Source organism: Festucalex cinctus, chromosome 5 (assembly GCF_051991245.1).
Source record: "Festucalex cinctus isolate MCC-2025b chromosome 5, RoL_Fcin_1.0, whole genome shotgun sequence".
Lineage (NCBI taxonomy): Eukaryota > Metazoa > Chordata > Actinopteri > Syngnathiformes > Syngnathidae > Festucalex > Festucalex cinctus.
Window position 1 is genome coordinate 24,765,001 of NC_135415.1, and position 15,693 is coordinate 24,780,693.

The window sequence follows — 15,693 nt, forward strand, 5'->3', positions numbered from 1 at the left end:
GGACTTTAATTTGATGTGTGACTTGAAGTTCAATATTTATTTTTCGTCTTTGACGTTTATCCTTGTCAGGACCTTAAACTGTAAACAAAGACAATCTCATAAATGACAACGGTAACATATTGTGCCTTGTTTGGACTTTGGCGAGCTTACGGAAAAGTAATAAGCTTGTAACACAGGGGTGTCCAAACTACGGCCCGGGGGCCATTTGCGGCCCGCCGTCCATTTTTTAGTGGCCCGCGACATATGCTAAAAATGGCATTGGACTCAATTCAAATCAAATAAAAACAAAGATGTTTGCAGACGGTCAAAGTAAGAAGGGAGGGTGTCGAAAAACACAGGTGCTATTAAAGGTTATTTTAGTTAACTAAAACTAACGAAAAAACTAAAATTCAAAAAACAATTTCATTAACGAAATAAAGTAAAAACGAAGATGCTTTTTAAAAAAAAGAAAACTGTAACTACATTTTATGTTTACAAAACCAACTACAATAAAACTAACTATAATTATAGCAAACATCATTTTAGTCTTTGGTAATTAATTTAATGCACGAGACTTTGGGGAAGATTTTAAATGTGATTTTTAGTAGATTTATTTTGATATAAACCTGAATAATGACGTCACGCCCATGGTGTTTTTTAAATATTGCACACAATACTACACTTTAATATAAACAAAAACACAAAAAACTAAAACTAATACTGAAAACTACCAAACTTAAAATAAGCCTTTATTAAAGAACTAAAACTAATTTTAAAAAAAAGTAACAGAATCACCCTGAAAATTAATTAAAACTAACTAAATAAAAAAATTAAATAAAATAAAACAAAATAAAAACTAAAATGAAAAATTCCAAAACTATAATAACCCTGCTGCCATATTGCAAATAAATTGGTTTATATACTGTAGCATTTTTCTAAATATGCAAAAGCACAAATAAATTATTTTTACAATTTTTAGGACCAAGCACAATTTGTCTTCATAACATTATGTGGCCCTTGCGTCCTTCTGATTTTCTGTATGTGGCCCTCAAATGAAAAAGTTTGGACACCCCTGTTGTAACAGGTCAAAAGTCACCTGTCTTCTGCTGTCCTGTCTTTTCAAATGAGTTGAATTGGTCATGCACACATCACCTTCTGGTTAGCCTTGTTTACACACGCACTCACACATTCACATCGAGGGAACTGTGGCCAATCGGTTTATTAGCAGCCTGCTTGCTGGAGACACACAGTGCTAATGAGTGTGTAACTGCTTCTCTGTGTTACTTTGTGTGTGTGGATTCGGGGCGAGCGCTCACGTATGAAAGGCGAGGGTGCAGAGTTTGAATATGTCTTTTGACTCCCTGCATGGGTGTGTGTGCGTGTTCGTGTGAAGTGTATCAATGAGAGGGGGAAAAAAAAGTTGCCGTTTCATTCCATCACTAATTCCCTTCTCCTCTATCTCATCTTCCTCAGAGCTTCCCATGGCAACGCTGACGCCGTCCAAAGTGACCGTCATGGAGGGTGAGAATATGCAGCTGTCCTGCGCCACCTCCGGAGTGCCCTCGCCCGACCTCATCTGGAACATGGCGCTGGTCACCAACTATGAGGTCCGTACACGCGCGTAGACATACACGTACTGTACATAGATCACAAGTCATGAAAATGAGCTGGAGTCATCGTCAGTAAGTCAAACTAATGGTTTCAGGGATAGGAAATGAATGGTGCTATTGTGAGAATAATTGCTAATGTCTTTTCAGAGGATTAAATATGCACTTTGTAGCACTTTAGCTTGTCTGATAGACTGATAATATTTGCATTTGGGGTGTTGTCTGAGCATAATTGAAGACGACTTAATATCGAAGAGGCATTTGAAGGAATTAAGCAAGGGAAAATCCTGATGTTATGAAATATGTTATACATTGGAATTATGTTTGAAATAAGCAGTTTCAGTCAAATCGTGCGATAATTATAATATTTACTGTATCATTCTTCTATCTATCTATCTATCTATCTATCTATCTATCTATCTATCTATCTATCTATCTATCTATCTATCTATCTATCTATCTATCTGTCTGTCTGTCTGTCTGCCTGTCTGCCTGTCTGCCTGTCTGTCTGTCTGTCTGTCTGTCTGTCTGCCTATCCATCCATCTAGCTAGCTAGCTAGCTAGCTAGCTATTATATATCCATCAGTCTGTCTTTCCGTCCGTCCACCCATCCATCCGTCCGTCCGTCCATCCATCCACCCACCCACCCATCCATCCATCCATCTATCTATCTATCTATCTATCTATCTATCTATCTATCTATCTATCTATCTATCTATCTATCTATCTATCTATCTATCTATCTATCTATCTATCTATCTATCTATCTATCTATCTATCTATCTATCTATCTATCTATCTATCTATCTATCTATCTATCTATCTATCTATCTATCTATCTATCTATCTATCTATCTATCTGTCTATTCGTCTGTCCATCCATCCATCCATCCATCCATCCATCCATCCATCCATCCATCCATCCATCTATCTATCTATCTATCTATCTATCTATCTATCTATCTATCTATCTATCTATCTATCTATCTATTCGTCTGTCCATCCATCCATCCATCCATCCATCCATCCACATATCCATCCAATAGTTCTTTAAAATTATCTGTCATTGTTTATTGTTTATGCTTATGTATCAAAAGTACTAGTCGTATCAGTAATTGGTATCGGTGCTCAAGAGTTGATTACTCGTACTGGTATCGGACTGGAAAAAAAAAAAAAAAACAATGAAAAAGGATTGAAAAAGTGAAAATGGAAAAAATAAAAGAAAAAGTCCATTGAGAGCACCCATTTCTGCTGAAATCCGTTCATGCTTCATCCTGTGCGCAGATCTTGACATCAGGTCAGAGCTCTGTGCTGCGTTTGTCCAACTTGTCATCGTTGGACCATAACAGTAAGATCAGCTGCACCGCAGAGAACATCGTCGGCGAGAAAGAGTCCTCGCTGCTATTGGACATACTATGTACGTTTGCCCCCTTTTTTTGTGTGTGCAAAAAATCCAATTCGATGAAAGTCTTTCATGCAGAGCCGGACAAGACAGACCTTCTTTGCTTTTCATGCTTCACTAATGTTAACTTTCTTTTTGTGTCCGCTACTGCTAATCTCCTCAGTTCCTCCGAATATCACCAAGCTGAGTGACGCCATCTCAGACCACCACTGGTGCATCCCCTTTAGTGTCGCAGGTAAGATGTCATTTACACTCACTAGTCAGGGACCTAGCAGGAGAATGGACATTTTTTTTCAGGCAAAATTCTAACTATTATTTTTTTTTTGTAAAATTGCATGCTTTTTTTGTTTTGTTTTTATAATATTATGATTCCAAATTATTTTTTTAGACAATAAAACTGCAATTTTATGAGACACAAAACAAAGAGAAGTTAAAATTCGACAAGAATGCAGTTTTATAAGGAATAAAGATGTACCCTTGTAAAAAAAAAAAAAATAAGAGAAAGGGAAATAAGTAATCATTTTAAAGAAAAGTTTTGTATGTTGGTGTTTTTGATATAAACAAGTTCTACTTGCAAATATAAATGTATAAAGGCAAGAATAGGCAGATTTATTTATATAGCACATTTCATACATTAGTCAACTCATATCAAAACCTACAACAACAATCACAATAATCCACGACATTCAGTAGTAAAACCGAGAAAACGAGTAGTTTACAAAAATTAAAAGAAAATAAATAGGAGTAGGCTTCTAAAATAACTAAAAAAAAAAATGTTTAGAAGACCGAAATCAAAGCAAACTTTCCCCCCCAAAAAATTTCAAAGTTTGTAACCTGGATTTAAAAACATTTACAGTGGGGGGCTGACTTCACTTCTGTTGGCAGCTAATTCCATTCGTGTGCAGCATAACAGCAAAATGCTGCTGCACCCTGTTTACTTGGAACTCTGGGCTCCACTAATTAAACCCAGTCTACAAATCTCAGAGTCCTAATAGGTTTATATTTTAGGTCTTTTCGTCCAGACAAAAGTCACAATAACACAACAGAAAACACACAAGTCCTAAGTTTATAAAAATAGAGTAAATAGAAATAGTTGTGATATTACAAGTGGCTTATTAGTAGCTTTATTGTAGACTCAGGCCCAAAAGCAGCACTCGCTATTCTCGTACAGGTTAATCCCAAATCAACTCGTATTGGTTACTTAACGTGCTTTTCCCATTGTACTAGCTTGCAGCCTCATCCAAGCTAGCTAGCTAGCACTAGAGGCCAGGAGAAATGTCTGTGATTAGGATAACTTTTATAGGCTGACAAATGAAGTACATTACTGACTCAAGATTGATTTTCAGAATGAAAACCTGAACGTATCGATCTATTTGCCAGGCAACCCGGAACCTACCATGCAGTGGTTTCTGAACGACAAAGCAGTGACGGAGGACAAATTCATCAAGACCAAGATCTATGATGTGACCGAGCGCGAGTATCACGGCTGTCTGCAGCTGGACAGCCCCACGCACCTCAACAACGGCCTCTACACGCTGGTGGCCAAGAACAAGTACGGAATAGATCAGAAGCGGGTCGAGGCCCACTTCATGCACAAACCCTGGGACGGTGAGGACCCACACTTGACAGGTCATTATGGCGCACACCACATTTGAATTCTGCAATATCAAAAACTTTCCTGTGAGGTCTTGTCTTTGATAACCTGCTACTGGAACTTCCAAGTCATTATTTTTGAATCTTTTTATTGTACTTGTGCAGGAACTGACAAAGATTCATACTACTACGGTGAGTGTACAAATGTTTCCTTTAATAAAATCGATGTAAGGGCCATACTGAATAGAAGAACAAAAAGTCAAACTGCAATACTAAATTTGTTTAAAATAAGCATTAATAAGCATTAATAATCATTAGTTAAAAGCGCTATATAAAAAAAAAAAATTAAAAATAGTCCTTTTACCATTATTATGAACATAAATGTACACCTACTCCTCAGACTGTTGAGTCAACAAATTTGAAATTCACTCTTTAAAATTACAACTTTATTCTCGTAATATAGTACAACATTATTTGGGAAAAAAATATTAGTAAAATATTTTTAAAAATTTCTTTTCATGTATAACTTCTTTTTTTTAAATTATTTTCTGTGTGGTTCCTTTTTATCATTTTTTTTTTTTATTTTGGTCCTCAACTTTAAGGCAGATCAAAACTTATCGACCCTTGTTCCTGAAATTGTTTATAGTATGTGTTGCATATTTTCACTTTCTTGCAGCAAAGATGACAATTGACACAAGTGTGTCGTTACTCCTTATCGTGTTCCATGTTTATTTTATTTTTTTTTTATACGTTTTTATGTCTTTGCATGTTTCCTGTGTACCATTGTTGTGTTTCTGCGGTCAGTAAACTGAGTTCTGGCACTGTAAGCTGCATGTTAAGGAAAATACTGTTGACGTTTTTCTGTCTAATTTGTTTTTCCTTTCTCTCTCTTGCTGCTTCTTAACACCACCTTCTCTTGGCTGCAGACTTCCCCATAGGTACTGCTATAAATGTTTTTTTGTTTTTTTTTTGTGCTGTACGTGGTCTAAAACAAGAACCAAATCATATAGTCATCCACTTGTTTACAACATCTTACCAGTAATTATTTGTGTATCAACAGATGGGCCCACTGCGGACCCACCAGAGGACAGAGTCGCCGTAAGTCCTCAATCAATAATATCTGGCAAGTCCGCTCGACATATCTGCTAAGTTCTGCCCAATCCGCAGGTGTATGTGGTGGTGGGCATCGCCGCCGTAGCCTTCTTCGGTTTCCTGATTATGTTGGCCATCCTCAAATTTGGTGGCAACTCCAAGTTTGGAATCAAAGGTAAGACTACGCTAGTTATAATTGTTCGGCAAAGCCACAAGGACAATGTTTTGAGTGTGTATAATGGATGGTTTTGTGAAGACGCAATATACCAGCTGGCCTGCGCGGGGGCACCAAAGAGGTTGTATTTATTGTGAAGTGGGACACCTACAGAAATTGTACAATTGGGATCTTTTCTTCTTGTGTGTTGTTGGTCTCATTGGCATAACACTGTGTTAATATCAATCATAAAAAAAACAGGCTGTGCGTCCATGAATCCATCCAGTCCTGGTGGCCACTGGGAAGCCCTTTTCTTATCATTTTCCTCTCAGCTTTACTGATGTTTTACCACTGGCTCTCAGTGACCGTTTGCTTCTTCTAAAGCAGGGGTGTCTAAACTACGGCCCGGGGGCCATTTGCGGCCGCCATACATTTTTTTTTGCCGGCACGCGGCAAATACTAAAAATAACTTTCAATGCTGTTTAAAAAAACAAAGAGGGTGGATTAAACATTTCTAGCTACGCAAAGACACAAATTTGCAGCTAATTATTCAGTTTCAGAAATAAAAATAGTTTCATCCACTTGTTGCTTAGTGTCAAGGTCCAATTTGTGAAAACATCACATTAAATTAATAGTTCTCAAGTGTGGTCAGTTTACTACCGATTGTTCTTGTTGTGGTTCAGAATGTCAAGTTGGGATTCAGCTGTTGGTCAGTGGAGAGGCGTATCTATTATAGTGGCACACAGGGGTCACTATTTGCTTGTGACTGTTAGAAGTTTTCAATAAGTAACTGAACATTATAGCAACCATTTAGAATTGCTTCATTGATTTTTACCATGTTTAACTCATTCACTGCCATTGACGGAAAAAGACGTCAAATGATGCATTTTTTTTGCTGGTCTGGCAATGAATGTGTTAATAAATAACTTTAAAAAAAAATAAAAGTGGCAGCTTTCTATTTTTCTGTATGTGGCCCTCAGAGGAAAACGTTTGGACACCCCTGTTCTAAAGTGATCTAGATTTGACTAATTTCAGCTTGGCTTTCTCATTCTTTGTGATCTAACCATAACTGCTGCACATAACATGCACGTGTTTTGTGTTATCACGATAGGCTTTACACACAATGCAACCCCTCAGCACGTTTTCAAATAAATAGAAGGTTCTGGAGTCTCAGTTATAACAGTTGAAGCGCATTATTTTGGCAGAGATTGATTCATCGCTCTCCGGGGAGAGGTGGCCATCATAACAGATGGGCCATGAGCTCTGCATGTGTTTGTGTTTTTAGCGGTCTTCTTCTTTCACCAGCGGCTTACAAATATGGTCATTTGGAATGAAAAGGCCTCTTAAAGGGATACTGGACTCATTGAGCCATTTTCAGCAGTAAAAAAAGTTAATATTTTGTCTATAATTAATGTATTAATTTCATTATTTTTCGTGTACAATTAATACCTTTAAAAAGTCATTTTTCTACTTGCTGTTGACTGTTGATGACATCACCTGTGCTGAGGAAGAAGGTAACGACCAATCATGGGTCACCTGTTTTCTGGGTTAGGTCAGTAAACAGAGACATGATTGGTCGTTCGCTACCCACTTCCTCAGCACAGGACGACCAATCATGGCTCAATTTACTGACCAAACCCAGAAAACAGGAGGCCATGATTGGTCGCTACCTTCTTCCTCAGCACTGGTGATGTCATCATCAGTCGACAGCGAGTAGAAAAATTACTTTTTAAAGGTATTAAGTGTACATGAAAAATAATGAAGTTACCACATTAATTACAGACAAAATAATTAATTATTAAATATTTATTTATTTATTTTTAATAATTGTGACACAGTATAGCACACTGCCACAGGAATAGTAAACAATGTTAAATGAGTAGCTCTGCAGCAGTAATAATCAAAACTGAACATTATTATATAACCTACGGAACCACTGCCTCCCCTTCAACACCCCCCTCCACCCCCCCACACATCAGCTCACTCGGCTGAATGTGTGATGTGAGCGTGTCGGGCCGTGTGTTCTGAACAGATGTGTATGAGAAACGCACACTCGTGTGTGCGTGAGCGTGAACCATCTCACTGCAATCGCTGATGTTTACATTATTCATAACCGCGACGTTATTGTGCTCCTCGTTCATCAATAACAAATGGGCAACATTTGGTAGGAGTTTGCTTCTCACAATATGCCCGATTCTTGACACACCTGGATGGCGCTTTTATGCCCGTCAGTAATGTTGCGTGCGCTTGCGAGTTGTTGTGCGAGCGTGGCTGAGCGTTATGGCAGATGGTTGCAAAAGTGACATCCACCAAGGTGCAGCGCAGCGCCGGTATACAGTGGAACTTCTCAGGATGAGCAGTCTGTTCTGGTGCATAAGAAAAAATAATCAGTTTGAAGTAGGAAGGGGTATGACAATTCATGATTTTATCATGAAGCAATTTTATAATGGAAGAAACATGACTTGATTGGAAGTTGAGCCACATCCACTCCCAAATTATTATTATTGTTATTTTTATTTAATTAAATTTAATTTAAATGTATTATTATTATTATTATTATTATTATTATTATTATTATTATTATTATTATTATTATTATTATTATTATTATTATTATTATTATTGTTGTTGTTGTTGTTGTTGTTATTATTATTATATGAACTGTACAAAAATATGTAATAGTGGTTGGGGGGGTGTACATCAGAACTCAAATGAAAACCATTAGTATTAATTATATTAATTGGCTATATTAGAGTAAACAGCAGCTAATAAAGAAGATTTATCTTGGGTTCAATTCTCAATGCCATTAAAATAATGCATACATGATCAACGTTTCTAATAAGCCATCGGCTTCTACCTGTCAACCCTTATTTCGGATGTCAATGTTGCAAATGATGTTAATGTGATCGATGTACCCTGTAATGCAGGGGTGTCAAACTCATATTAGCTCAGGGGCCGCATGGAAGAAAATATATTACTAAGTGGGCCGGATCGGTAAAATAATGGTATATAACTGAAAAACAATTGCCGTCAATTATATGCAGATTTTTGTGATTTTTGGGCCAGCCTTAATCTATTATTTCGAAAAATAACAGGAATGTAAATGAAACGTGGCAACACTTTGCCTGTATGTATTCCGGACGTGTTAAATCTACCCGTTTTGCATATATTTAGATTCCAGAATGCATTGTGTGGCGCAGTTAATGAAGTTATAAAGACGTTAATCCTTGTCATATGTATTTGTGTTACCAGTAATTGAATTTGTGTCATATTTAACACGTTTATTTTGGTCTATGATTTAAAAAAAAACACTTTTTTTTTTTTTTTAACAAACCATAACTTTAAGTTGTATGTAAAATAATGACTTCCAGGGCGATTCCGTGTATAAGTTACATTAATCATCTGAGGACTGCTTTTGAAATTACAAATTTATATATTTAATTGTGGCTGGCTGATTAATTGGTCCTACAATCCTTTTTTTTTCTTTTTCACTTTAAAAAATTGTCTCAAGGGCCGGATTGAACCCCTTTGCGGGCCTGATCCGGCCCGTGTGCCCTATGTTTGACACCACTGCTGTAATGTGTCCGAAAGGAAAAAAATTAAACAAACAAACAAACAAACAAACGTTCAAATGCCCATGCTTGGGATCAAATATTGTGAGTTACGATAGAGGAGCAAGACGGACAGGTGATAGAAAGTAAAGTTACAGGGCCAACGAGACATATAGAGGAAGTGAGAGCGAATGCTGAAGTTGGCGTGAAGCGAAGACTTGGCTGTCCACGCGCCATCAATGATTCATCATTAGCGGAGGTTTTGGCTTTCTCCTTGTTTGGAGAAGTTACACGCCTCCTCCCCTCTATCTCCCCGACGCACACGCACAACCTCAGTCTTGATCGATCGATACGACACCCTCAAGGTCAGCCCGACTCCACCGTAAGCCAGAGGTGCTACTGAGCATGCTCGGCATACTCGCCTCCTCCCTCTATTGCTTTCCCAGTAGACAAGTCAGCTATGGTTTGTCGATCACAATGGCCTTGCCGCATAAGTGGATAAAGTTATGCTATCCAGACATCCATTTTCTAGAGCGCTTGTCCTCGTGCCGGTTGCGGGTGAGCTGGAGTATTTCAGTTGACGGGTTGCGGGACAAAATTTGGATTTAAGCCTCATTAAAACACGTTGAATAGCTTACGTCAACGACGCACACTAGCTCGGTGCAACTAAGGCCACAAACAGCTAGATAGCAACAGCATCCACTGGCTACTACTGCGGCTAAAAAAAAACGTTGCAGACACACCTGAAACAGCAATTGTTACCTCAACGGCTTCACGGCAAATGAAAACACATCTGACAAGTATCGTTCTCACGAAGGGATAACAAGGAAAGATGGAGAAACCATGCTAATACATGCTTCCCCTTGGTTATGTCATCAGTAAACACAGACTCTCTTGCCATTGTTATGCCGACGACATACAGCTTTACATCAAAAATCCTTCCACAGCCCTGTCATCCCTCACGTCCTGCCTTGAGGAAAACAAGGCCTGGATGAACAGCAACTCCCTTCAATTAAATAGTAATAAAACAGAAGCACTCCTTATTGGTACATAGGGATGTAACAATAAGGGCAATATCGTGATATTAAAACTTCCACAATATCGTCGACGTCGTGTTCACAATATTTAAAAGGAACATATCTGTTAAAAAAGTCAGGTTGATTTCCATTTGTGCAGTTCTAACACCCTCTAGTGGCTAGTTTAATAGTGAAATTTAATTTTCATTAGGGATGTTTTGGCCTTCTAGGTTTAAAATCTATGCTAATTGTCAAATGGGGGAACCTAATTTGCTTGTGAAGCGATCAACGTGTGCTTGCTAAGTGCCTCAATATTGTTATTAGAGATTGTAGGTGGTTTATATGCATTGCTGTTATGTACAAAAGCACAATATTGTGCTTTTTTTTTTTTTTTTTTAACAATATTGTGATCTTATTTAAATAGTGACACCCCCCTCCCTCCAATATTGTGATAATTATTGTATCGTGGCCTTCATATCGTGATAATATCGTACCGTGGTGTTTGGATATCGTTACATCCCTATTGGTACACCTCATCAGATACTTTCTTTACCTATAGTTCAACTTACCTTCGATGGACAGGTCATTCCTCTTTCCCCTACAGCAATAAACCTAGGAGTCCGGCTCGACCCTCACCTAACCTTCAAAGATCACATAAAACGTCTATTCAAAACATCGGTTTACCACCTTGGCAATATCTCTATCCCTCCCAACAGCAGAACAACTGGTCCATGCCTTCATTTCCTCTCGACTTGATTACTGCAACGGGCTCTTCACCGGACTACCCTTGCTATTCCATTCAGAAGCTGCAATATATCCAAAATACCGCTGCCAGGGTGCTGATGAAAGCCAATAAATACCAACACATCACTCCCATTCTCAAATCACTTCACTGGCTCCCTGTTTCATCCCGGATCAATTTCAAAATTCTATTACTGACTCATAAATGTATCCATGGATCTGCACCAACCTACCTCAAAGAACTGATCAAGCTACAATCCTCCACCCGCGCGCACCCTCAGATCCTCAAACACGCTGCTCCTCAAAGTCCCTAAAACCAGGCTCTCCACCATGGGAGACAGAGCTTTCTGCGCTGCCGCACCACGACTCTGGAACATGGCTCCCAACTCACTTGAGGGCCACCCAGAGCCTGGACTCTTTTAAATCAGGCCTGAAAACCTTTTTATTTAGAAAGGCCGATATGTTATTTAATTGAGAATCAGATTTTATTCTATTTAACATTTTCTTTTTATGTTTTTTTTTCCGTAGCACTTTGAGATCATGCTGATGAAAAGTGCATGACAAATTGAAATTATTATTATTATTATTATTATTATTATTATTATTATATTTTTTTTTTTTTTTTTTTTTTTTATTATTATTAATGGGCTCTTTGCACAAATCCACTACTTCCTGAATTCAACACCAGTCTTTCAATGAGTGGACAAGCTGATTAATCCAGCTGTGCCTGATCTCAGTAACTACAACAACATTGGCCAGACACACCTGGATTAATCAGTTTGTCCACTCATGAAAGACAGGAAACAAAAACGTGGTATTCAGTTCAGGAAGTAGTCGAGCTATGCAAAGAGCCCATTGCTAAGCTAACCTAAGACTGATGCGGCTCGCGCGTTAAGTGCCGGTCGTGATGGAGTCCATTTTTCACAAACTGCATTAACGCAGAGAACATCCAACTTTGAACAGCAAAATAGACAATATTAAAAAATTTGGACTCCAAGAGAAAATTACTTAAGCCCTAGATACACTTAAAATGTCCGCTACGAACCAAAATAGTAGACTTCCTGTGTCTTTTTGCTTGTTGAGACTTCTTTGTGTTTCTGTTCAAGAAAGATTACTCCTCCCTGCCTAATTTTGCGTTCCTAAGGGAAACTGGCCACACGGCAGGAATATTTGGTGACTATTTACCGTAAGTATGGCAAAGTCGTTAAAATAGCAATCAAATTCACCACCCTTCATTTACATTCATGATGTGAGTCTATCTACTGCGGTTATTTGTGCTAAGAGGCGCCCATCATGTTTATACAGCATGGCACCCCCACACGTAAAGAGTAATGCGGAGGCGTTCAAAGTGCTGCCAGCGTAAATGTCGACTCTGCCAGACGACATCCGCTTCCGTCAACGAGACCCCCCCCCCCGGCGGTCCGGTGAACGTGTCCTCGATAAGGTGCGATGATAATGAGGCTTTAGCTATTGATCACGATCTTGTTGCGCAATATGCGAGGTAGCCAAGACACACGCACGCAAAACGGCACCATGCCGCTTCTCTGAATGTGGATAATCACTGGCAGAGATGAGTGCCAATATCATTTAGTGTGGCTGTTTGTTTTTGTGCAGCAGATTTGTAGGCCAATGGCGAGGAGTGTGTGCGTGAGCGCGCGTGCCCTGGTATGGCGGCGGCAGCAGTACTGAGTGATTGTAGACAGCACTCTACCAGATAGAGGTTTATCGATCGATCGATTGATTGCACGCCCGTCAGGATGTGTCTCTCATCTTGGCCACGCCTCCTCGTCATTGGCGAATGCTAAGTAAGCATCTCTTCTCGTGTGTGTGCGTGTTAGTTTTAAGGCACATGAATGACTGACAGGCAGAAGATAAGTGTTGAAAGATGGTGACTTAATGAAGTAAAATAGAAGTGATAGAGGGCAAACAATGCATTATTTACTTTTTTTTTTCTCCCTCCCGCACGTACATGAGGGACACGACCTGAAAGACTTCCGAGAACTGTCACTTGGATTTACGTCTTGTCGCTTTGTTCGTGGTTTGATGCCAAGCGGATGATGCAGCCCGGTATTTGTTTTGCCTTCCACTGACATCATCAGCGAACTGAAAGGATGCTGGCGGGATAAGAAAATGCAACTTATTAGCCAATGCAGGTGGTATATCATAGTCAGAATGACAGCAAAAGCATATTGTGTGTATATGATCATCTCTCATTTCTTCGACTTCTAATACAACAACATTTCTCATAAAAAAAAAAAAAACGACAAATACCAATCAATCATAATAATTAGTTCCAGGCTCAAATGATCACGATCTGGGCTTAAATCCTCGTATCTTGTTATGTTGGTGCACAACGCACCTCGTAAATTGAAACTAAATTTCAAAAAAATAATGATGACCTTACGCCAGGGGTCTCCAAACTTTTTCATTTTAGGGCCACATACAGAAAAACAGAAGGACGCAAGGGCCACATAATGTTATGAAGAGATATTGTGTTTAGTCCTAAAAATTGTACAAATAATTTATTTGTGCTTTTGCACATTTAGAAAAATGCTACAGTATATAAACCAATTTATTTGTAATATGGCAGCAGGGTTATTATAGTTTTGGAATTTTTCATTTTAGTTTTTATTTTGTTTTGAGGTTGTTGTTTTTTTTATTTAGTTAGTTTTAATTAGTTTTCAGGGTGATTCTGTTTTTATTAGTTTTAGTTCTTGAATAAATGCGTAGTTTTAGTTTTTTTTTTTAATGTGTTTTACTCGTTTAAAAAACACCATGGATGTGACGTCATTATTCCAGTTTAAATCACAATAAATCTACTAAAAATCACATTTAAAATCATCCCCAAAGGCTCATGCATTAAATTAATTACCAAAGACTAAAACGAAGGACATGTTTGCTATAATTATAGTTTTATTTTAGTTAGTTTTGTAAACATAAAATGTAGTTTCAGTTGGTTTTCTTTTTTTAAAAAGCATCTTCGTTTTTGTTTTAGTTTGTTAACGAAATTGTTTTTTAAATTTTAGTTTTTTCGTTAGTTTTAGTTAACTAAAATAAACTTAATAGCACCTGTGTTTTTCGACACCCTCCCTTCTTACTTTGACCATCTCCAAACATTTTTGTTTTTATTTTCTTTGAACGGAGTCCAATGCCATTTTTAGCATATGTTGCGGGCCACTAAAAAAATGGACGGCGGGCTGCAAATGGCCCCCGGGCCGTAGTTTGGACACCCCTGCCTTACGCTATATTTTTCAATGAATTTTGACATCCATTATCCGAGGAGCTGAGCCTTTCCCATGTGAAATTAAGGCAAGCCTCCAAAAAGAAGCCTGCAGACTTTGTGCCACGCTGACTTGGTCACCTTCTGTTGCCTCATTGCATGCAGTTGCCACGGTAACCCCGCAACATCGTCGAAAAGGAAATCATTATCGCAAGCCGAGTGAATCACTGCCTTCAGACGCACAGACATGAAGCGTCACCTGGGGAGGACCCGGGTGCCAACGAAGGACGTCAAAAGCCCCTGCGTTCATTACTGAGGATCCCTCGGCCGTGTTTGCACTTCTCGGTTATCCAGTGAGTCATTGCAGGGAACAAATATCATTCACTCCTTCCATTTATGACTGGCAACCAAGCATCAGTGTAGACAAAACAATTTGTATTTTCCTACTGTGAATGCGAAGGGCAGCACATTCGAAGCCAAATCTGTTTTATATTACTTGGGAATATTTACAAGCTTTGCTCACTCCAAGGCAAACAACAAGCAGATGCTCACCTGCTCTCAACCCCAATGGATCATCTGTTATGTCCCACTATGAAGAAATAACTTCTCTGGAACATAAAAAGACATTTTTACAGCGGAGTAATCATAATCAGACCAGAACTCTGCTCATACATGTCCCGTGAGATGCAAGGCATGCATCATCAACATCGCCATGCACCTCAAATTGTTACTTTACAGTCTGGCACGTTATCCTTAAAGGGAAAGTCAACTCAAAAATGTTCTTTACAATAATATGTTCTATGCGGCCCGCATATTTACTAACAGTAGCGTTATATACCAGCTGAGAGGGTGGACAATGACAGGGTGGACATTTGGCTAATGTTAGCATTTTATTAGCATCTGGTGGACCTTTATTTATACCATGATTCAGTTAGAAAGCTGTTTAATGAATAGATATCAATATCTAAAAGCTTTATTTATCTTAGCTCCCCCCCACCATGTCAGATTCCCGTTCATGTGTCCACCTAACTGTAAAATACATTTTGTTGCTCTGTATTCACAATGACACTAAATGTGTAATGACACTGAATTTGATTTCAATTCAGCATAAATTTATATTTCACTGTGACAGAGTGGACATGTACGCTTGATAGCACTCGACAACCCACATTTGATAAAAAAAATAAAATAAAATAATAATATATATATATATATATATAATTACAAAATTATGTATCCCTCCACTATTCACTTTTTCAACTTCCATTGAAGAACAGTAAAATGTTGAATGTAATGTCACATTTTTTTATTTTTTTATTTTTTATTTTTCTTAATCTC

At 38.3% G+C, this 15,693-nt stretch overlaps 1 protein-coding gene across 3 annotated transcripts in view; it reads left to right on the forward strand.

The window, feature by feature from the left end:
* The window catches only part of ntrk2a (neurotrophic tyrosine kinase, receptor, type 2a), an 83,595-nt gene that overhangs the window by 12,682 nt on the left and 55,220 nt on the right, over window positions 1-15,693 (forward strand). For 2 of the 3 annotated variants that reach the window (XM_077521470.1, XM_077521471.1), the window contains exons 6-12: window positions 1,453-1,586; window positions 2,871-3,003; window positions 3,152-3,223; window positions 4,369-4,617; window positions 4,747-4,773; window positions 5,642-5,679; window positions 5,749-5,848. In XM_077521470.1, coding sequence (XP_077377596.1) covers window positions 1,453-1,586; window positions 2,871-3,003; window positions 3,152-3,223; window positions 4,369-4,617; window positions 4,747-4,773; window positions 5,642-5,679; window positions 5,749-5,848 — 753 coding nt within the window. The remainder of the gene's footprint in view (window positions 1-1,452; window positions 1,587-2,870; window positions 3,004-3,151; window positions 3,224-4,368; window positions 4,618-4,746; window positions 4,774-5,641; window positions 5,680-5,748; window positions 5,849-15,693) is intronic. The other variant, XM_077521472.1, reaches the window with a different exon arrangement.